Genomic DNA, 7,500 nt, shown 5'->3' on the forward strand with positions numbered 1-7,500 from the left:
GAAAGGTTTTCAAAGGCCACAGTGTAAAAGAGATTTCAAGGTTCAAATCAAACGATGTCCAAGATTTTGCTCGGCGAGCAAACATTTGTAAAAAGCACAACGACGAACTGAGGTATTATTGCGACAAATGTAAAATTTGCATCTGTCGCGATTGCGCCTTGTTGGAGCATCGTGATCACAAATTTATCTCTTTTGACCATGGACTCGACCAGAAGAAATCTGAAATTACAAAAAGAATGCAAGAAGTTGAAGCAGTTGGCTGTCGCTTGCAGGAACAAAAAGAGATATTGGAGAAAAGAAGAAAAGGGGTTGATCATAGCTTCGATCAAGCGACGATTGAAGTTAATCGGGTCGCTGAACACTGCATAAGCTTAATTCGCAGACATGAAGACGTCATGTCAAAAGAATTACTCAAGGCGAAAGAAAGTTTTGAAAATGAATTTTCGTCCCAAATGACCAACTTGAGCGGGAAACTTACGGATATAAACAGTAGCTTGGAGTTTGGCAGAGACATTTTAGAGCGTAATAATCTGCCAGAGATCTTGAATGTTGAAGAAACACTTGACCGAAGGTTTGAAGATTTTTTGTCTTCCTCGGAATTCAATCGCCCCATTGAGATGAATGCGTCTGCCGTGAAGTATGTCGGAAATAATTTGTCCATGTTGGAAAAAGAACTGGGGAAGATAATTTTCTCCAATACTGATCCTTCGATGTCCATTGCTTGGGGCAAGGGGCTGCTGGAGGGTTTACAAGGCAACGATTGCACTTTTATGATCGTCACGAACGACTGGCGAGGTGAAACAACCTACAGTGAGACTGACAAAGTGGAGATTGACATCCAGTCATTGCGGACCGGAGAAATCATCAAACCCAGGATATGCGACACAAAAGACGGCCGCTATGAAGTGAAGTATAAACTCGAGGATGCAGGAGAATTCAGTGTGTCCGTAACAATAGAAGGCGAGAAGATCAGAGGCAGCCCATTTCACTTGAAAGTTGAAGAAAGAGTCATAGAAAAGAACGAAAAAAGTAATATAAGAAGAAAAGACAATAAAGAAGGTGAGCGACGATATTTATTACTAACGAAAGATTAAAGTGATTCTCGCATTTATCTGGACAATTAAGGACGGTGCCTACTAATTAACAATATTTTTGCCCTCGGTGTGTGATTATTCAGGAAATGTAGATCTTAACAAGTGTTATTGAAATCCAAAAAGAAAATCGGGAGTAACCACGCATTTTTCAAAGATAATTAATAGACCAAATCGGCTAACTCAATGTTGTACCCAATTCAAATCTCCCGGGACTAAGATTCTTTGTGTATTGTATTTGCATGATAATGTAGCATTCATATTTAAATGATATGGAAATACCTGGAACAAAACGTTGTATTCCCAAAGGGTTTGAATTGGGTACAACATTGAGTTAGCTGATTAGGTCTATTTATGGCCTCAATCTGGAGCAACTTTTCCACCAGTTCACTCTTCTCTTCAGACGCCATGTTTGATCACAGGGGGCCCACACAATCGGATGTGTAGGCGATTGTTATTTTATAGTAAATGTACTGGATTTACCATTTGCTTCACCTATAGCGATTATATCGTTAACTATGTATGTAAATCAATGATAAATAAACGTTCAATTACCTTACCTGTGGTTTATAGTCGTCCTTTTACCTCAAAAGCGGTTTTTTGAGCGATCTTGAAGGAATTTGAGTTCGCCGTTGACTGTTCCATATATAAGAAGGACAAGGGAGGAATCCTTGTTTTGAAAGGGTTCCAGCGCCGGAGCGATTTTTCCCCCCAAAATAGCATCGCTCCGCTTTCAAACTTCACAGCATAAAGGTCAAAAGATTCACGATTCTTCTCGTACCTTCCAATCGAAAATCCATCCAAACGGCCCGGAGCTAGCCCTCGAAGAAAATCAAAATCCCACAGTATTCGAGCGACCGAAATGCGTAGCAAGATCCATACGTGCCAGCCACAGACCGTCCCGCTGATTGCCCCTTTCTGATTGGACGACGTTAGACAATGTTTGTGGTTGGCACGTATGGATCTTGCTACGCATTTCGGTCGCTCGAATACTGTGGGATTTTGATTTTCTTCGAGGGCTAGCTCCATACATAGTTAACGATATATCGCTATAGGTGAAGCAAATGGTAAATCCAGTACATTTACTATAAAATAACAATCGGCTACACATCCGATTGTGTGGGCCCCCTGTGGTTTGATTAGCACGTGGCTGAGTAAAGAATAGATCCTCATACATGGCGTACCGACAAGTGTATCGCTGGCTCAGTATGACGGCCATATTGAAAGTTGTTCTAAAGTCTAAACCATACAAAGTGCCAGGTTGTTTTGAGAAAAACTTAGCCCCGATGCCTTTACCTCCAGCACTTCAAGCGCGTCTTTCAAAGAGAGGAATAATACCAGTTAACATGGTAAAGTTACTAAAATAGTGTTTATTCCAGGGGTTTCAATAACGTCTGAAATAGCCGTCCATGATAGCCCATTGAAGGCGGCAGTTTGACAAGTTTATTATAGCATTTTTAGTGAAAATCAAGGCAACCAGCCTCTATTGAAACCCCTGTATTCAGTCCTATCCAGTTACAAAAGTTATTATGAGGTTAAGACGAGTTTTTTTTGAACTTCGAGCATTGCGCGGCCAAAAATACCATAATAATCTTTTGCCGCCAGTCAATTTTAGTTGGAATCACATGTGTTTCGCGCCAGGGAATATTTTGATGGCCGCAATAATCATTTCGACTCAAAAAAAGTCCTGTTCCCTGGCTCATTTCTAACCTTTGTTGGAGGGATATGAAGCATTTTGTGGTAGAAAAACCCCTAGGATGCAAATGGGAGATTTGCTTCAGTAGACTTGCCATGAGATGCGAACAATGCCGGCCGTTTGACGCAGAAGTTATGGCTGATTGTGACGGTTTGAGACGGTTTACTGTCGATACTATCTTGCCAAATCAATTCATTAAACAGGGTTCTTGCTAAGTTTTTGCACAGGAGGTAAAAAACAAAAAATAGCAGGTAACTCAGTTACCTGCCCCTCTCGCCGGGGGTGTGGGGGCCACGTAGGCCCCTGGTGGGGGTGCAGGGCACAAAGCCCCCGGGAGCTCCTGGGTTTTCAGTGATTCAAACTGTCTTTTGACATGTCTCATGGCACCCTTTTTCATGAGCCAATGAAGTATTGTTATAGTCTAAGTCATCATTTTTATTTATAAATCAGTTATAGATAGTACTCTTTTGATAAAATGTTGTAATCAATCTAGATAAATAATTTGCTAATGCCAATGAACAAACTTAAATTATCCAGTTTATTAGTTATTGCATATGATCATTTCTTTTTTAATTTTCAAATCAAGTTAGTATATTCCAACAGCATTCCAGCCTGAGAGTCATATTCCTAAATATTGTCAAAGAAAATGTACCTCATTCGACTGTCTATAGAACGGTTATGCACCCAGCCCTCCAGTTATTTTACACTCCAGAAGATTCTTCCTGAAGAAACAACACTCTTAAATTCCTGTTTTATCCGGAAGAATATGCCTCTCATTAGTCATAGTCAGATGCATAGTCGGAATCACTGTCAACATTGGAGTCATCATCTTGGCATAAATTAAGACTTTTAAGAACATCTTTTAATACTGCAGCCTCTGCTGTTGGTTCTTCGCTGATTGAGGTGGTATCCCCTGCCTCATCATCAGAATTGCTGACTACAACATCTTCCTGGTCACCAGTTTGTACCTGTAGGAAAAAAAATAGAAAAATGCCCATTAAGCTAACAGCGTGAAAAAACTATGTCCCCGTTTAACCCTTTCAGCCCCGATAGTGCCAAATGGCACTTATAGATTTTACTCTGTCTAACGCCAGACGATTTTACTCGTCAATGGGGAACCCCTCGGGGCTTAAAGGGTTAATTAACAAATGAATCCAGTTCCAAGTAAAAACCTTAGACAGTTAGCTTGATGCCAGTTGTAGCAAGTCATTTCTTCCATGCTTATTGCTAGTAAGAAAAACGTCTTACAAGTTAAGGAATTTTCAGTTTACCTGTGCATCAGAAGTTGTTACAGCTGTAACATGCATAGGAGTGGAACTTTGCACTTTCGGTAACGTCCTTCGTGGGACCTGATTCCATCGTTTGACTGCTCTGTCAATGATCTGGCTTTCTTCCTTGGAGGAAACTGCAGGGCCGTTGATGGACACGTGCATTAACGCTTCAAGAAGATCATTTTTCATTCGGCTCCGTAGTCTTGTCTTCACCCTTCTTAATGTGCTCACTCCTCTCTCCGGCCAAGCATTTGAAACTGGCATTGTTGTGCACACTTCAGCAATTCTGTAGAGCATGGGTTAGACTTGGCAGTATGTTTCCCTCATAGTAATGAGGCGGTGCAGCACCCATTCAGTGGGAGTTGTCATTGTCGTTGCTGCCTTGAACTCATCTTTAGACTTCCACTCTACCAGCTCAAATTTGAAGTTGTTCCACTCAGCCTGAAGCTTCTTCTTATCAGTTTGTGTTGCATAGTAATGGGCTCCCAGAATTTCAACTTCACTTGATCCATAACCTCTAAAGCTAGCATCCTCTGGGGGTGGCACAGCCAATGGATCAAAAACAGAGAAGCTTGAAACGACTGGCAATGCTGCTTGGAACCTGTTGTCGATGTTCTGCTTTAGGGACTGGACATACTTGATGAGCAAGTTGGTAACTTCCCTGTACTGGTAAGGAGTTGGATTTACACCACACAGGAAGAGCCTACCATCTTCTGCAAGTTCTGCTTGCATCTGTGTAATCACAGTTTGGGCTTCCACAATTCTATCTAAAGCACTCTGAGTTGCCTTTATGGCAGGTGTAATTCGTGCAAAATTGATAGTTCCCTTCTGGAAAGTCTTGCTAAGGGTGGTAAGAACAGGGAGAACTTGATTTAGAACGTAAATAGCACCAATAAATTTGGGGGTTCTCATCTTCGATAACAAGCCTGCAGCAACGGCATCTGCCTCAGAAAAATGCTGTAGTGTCTGCATGAGGGGCACAAAGTCAAGATAGACTCCCTCAACTGAGCGATCTAGGGATAACCATCTGGTTCTGCACGATTTTCGCACTTTTCGTAGCACCTTCTTGTTCGCTGAACCTGTGATTTGTGTGATAGATTTGTATGCCAGTTGAATCTTCAAGTACTTCGAGCTCTTCTTCGGTGAATTTTCAAAGAATTTCCACAATTGTCGTAGAATGTTTTCCACCACCGAAATATAACTTGCTTCATCATTTGCATCAATGCACGACAGTGCCAGCCTATGGCAAACGCAGTGGAATGAAATCATCTTGTTGTTTAGAGATCTGAGCTTTGCGGCTAACCCATTCCTCTTTCCTGTCATGACAGAAGCCCCATCAGTTGCTATGCTCATCATGTTCTGTAGCTGAAGTCTACTGCCATCAATTTGTTTTGTCAGAACTTTAAGGAGCACATCTGCTGTAGCGCCATCTGCCTCTGGGTCATTCAGGACATCCTCAATGAAGAGAAATTTAACTTCCTGTCGTGAAGTTGAGGGATTGATGTAGCTGACAAAAGCAACCATTTGTTCCACAACCGCAACATCAGTAGCATCATCAGCCAAAAGACCATAAATCCCTGCTTCTCGGACGTTTTCCAGGATCATCTCCTTGATTGTCATGCCAATGGTAAGAAATACTTCTCTCACTGAATATTCAGAACGATGCCTGAAATACTGGAGATCATTTAGCCCTACTTGTTCGAGAAATTCAAGAAGGGGGATCAGCTTCCGGTTAGAAATTTCGTGCTTTGCAAGAAAATAGCAAGCTCTGAAAACATTAGACAGCACTTTGTCTCGCGAGTTTACCTGGTTTACATACTCTTCATGAAACACAGAAACCCGGCTGAGCATTTCAGCTGTTATAGCAGCATGATGCTGCTTGCTTGCGGCATGTTCTTCCAGTGCCAGTTTCCGAAATCGTGTCGCTGGTTCACTACTGTAGATCTTGGACTTGTTACATAGCTTCTGAGTGGCATGTTTGTTACACAGTATGCAGAACATTCCATGACTTTCTTCACTGAAGACCAACCTGTGAATGCCAGTCTGCTTGCAATATGTGAAGTCTGCAAATAGCCAGTTATGATTAAACTTGAACTTCAGTAGCTTCTGGCTTCTCAACTCTGAAGGTGACAGATTCATGCATTTGTTTTGGCAGTTGTAGGAACTATGTAACATGTGACCAGGAAAACATGTTTTTAATGTCTCGAGCATCTCTTCAGCTGGCACAGATTTTACATTATTGCTAAACTGGGAAGTGCTAGGTGCATTGATAGAAGCAGAGACAATTGTAGAGCTCGATGCAAGATCAAAGGAGGAACTAGCCTGAGGTGCATTTTCTACAGTAGACAGACTACACATAGCCTCGGTTGTGTTAGAAATGATAGAAGATGCATGGGATATAGCAGTGGCAGTAGAAATAGAGGGCGAGTCACCTGTAGATGGAGAACAAATAGTTCAATGATGAAACCTGCAAATGAAGTTTGCACCACTAAGCGTAACGTAATCATTTTTCAGTGGCTTACTTACAGATTGCTTGACTGTGGGTCTCAAATATTGTGCAACACTCATCATTAATTTTTTTTCTTTTACTATGTTACTTTTCTTCAACAAATTTAATACTAGGAACTACTTTGAAAAAGTACTAAGCTTTAACTGCATCAGGGAAAATACAAGTGCTCAAACCTCAGGATTCAGAAGACACTGCACGGGCTAGCGAGCTCAAGTATTAACTTGACGTTCGTATCGATCGCTGTCGCGTGCCAGCGGCTGATAAATTAATCTAATACTCAGCAAAAAGAAAGTAGGTTATGCTATTTCATTGATTTTCACTCACCACCGCTTTTCGAACGCTTTGGTTGAAAACCAAATTCGGAAAGACCTTTCTGGCGTTTTCTACGCGTGGATGCCATGTTATGGATTATGCGGGGTTTTCCCTGGCCGCGGGAGGAATGGAAAGGAAACATGGCGGACATCGTTTCAAGGGATGAGTCGGCAAAAACAAGCTGGATTGCTTTAACAAATGGTACATTTTCGAAGCGATAACATGTGCCAGATATCCACAGCATTGGTTGGAAGGGGAAAGCAATATTTTCCCATAAACGCAATGTAATTTCGCCTTTGAACAGATGAACCTTTGTTGGATAATTTCGTTAAATATTTCAGTGAAACAGCCGGTAACATTTACTTAAACAGCCGGTAAAAATAACCGGTTACCGGCTCTTAACAAGAACCCTGATTAAAGGTATGTAATTGTTTTACTTCTATAACCTAAGTTATTTCAATAACAACTGATACTTTAAAACTCTGAAATCTCTTTGAAAGGCTTTGTTAAAGCACAATTAGCGTAAGGGTCGAGCGTTAAGCCGGTCGAGCTCAACTTGCGTTCTCCAATTCATTGAGCGAGATCTTCCCTTGAGAAAAAAAAGCTCAAACGAGATTATTT

At 41.4% G+C, this 7,500-nt stretch overlaps 2 protein-coding genes across 2 annotated transcripts in view; one reads left to right on the forward strand and one right to left on the reverse strand.

Annotated features, from left to right (window-relative positions):
• LOC138055801 (uncharacterized) overlaps nt 1-7,500 on the forward strand; it is a 32,792-nt gene that overhangs the window by 1,824 nt on the left and 23,468 nt on the right. The window contains exon 1 of the mRNA XM_068901672.1: nt 1-1,059. This exon is cut by the window's left edge and continues 1,824 nt beyond it. Within this exon, the coding sequence (XP_068757773.1) occupies nt 1-1,059 (1,059 nt within the window). The remainder of the gene's footprint in view (nt 1,060-7,500) is intronic.
• LOC138056547 (zinc finger protein 862-like) overlaps nt 2,447-7,500 on the reverse strand; it is a 5,706-nt gene continuing 652 nt past the window's right edge. The window contains exons 1-2 of the mRNA XM_068902361.1: nt 4,059-7,500; nt 2,447-3,755 (exon numbers count right to left, since the gene is read on the reverse strand). The exon at nt 4,059-7,500 is cut by the window's right edge and continues 652 nt beyond it. Coding sequence (XP_068758462.1) covers nt 4,359-6,416 — 2,058 coding nt within the window. The 5' untranslated portion in view covers nt 6,417-7,500 and the 3' untranslated portion in view covers nt 2,447-3,755; nt 4,059-4,358. The remainder of the gene's footprint in view (nt 3,756-4,058) is intronic.

This window comes from Montipora capricornis, chromosome 7 (assembly GCF_036669925.1).
Source record: "Montipora capricornis isolate CH-2021 chromosome 7, ASM3666992v2, whole genome shotgun sequence".
In the NCBI taxonomy this organism is placed as follows: Eukaryota; Metazoa; Cnidaria; class Anthozoa; order Scleractinia; family Acroporidae; genus Montipora; species Montipora capricornis.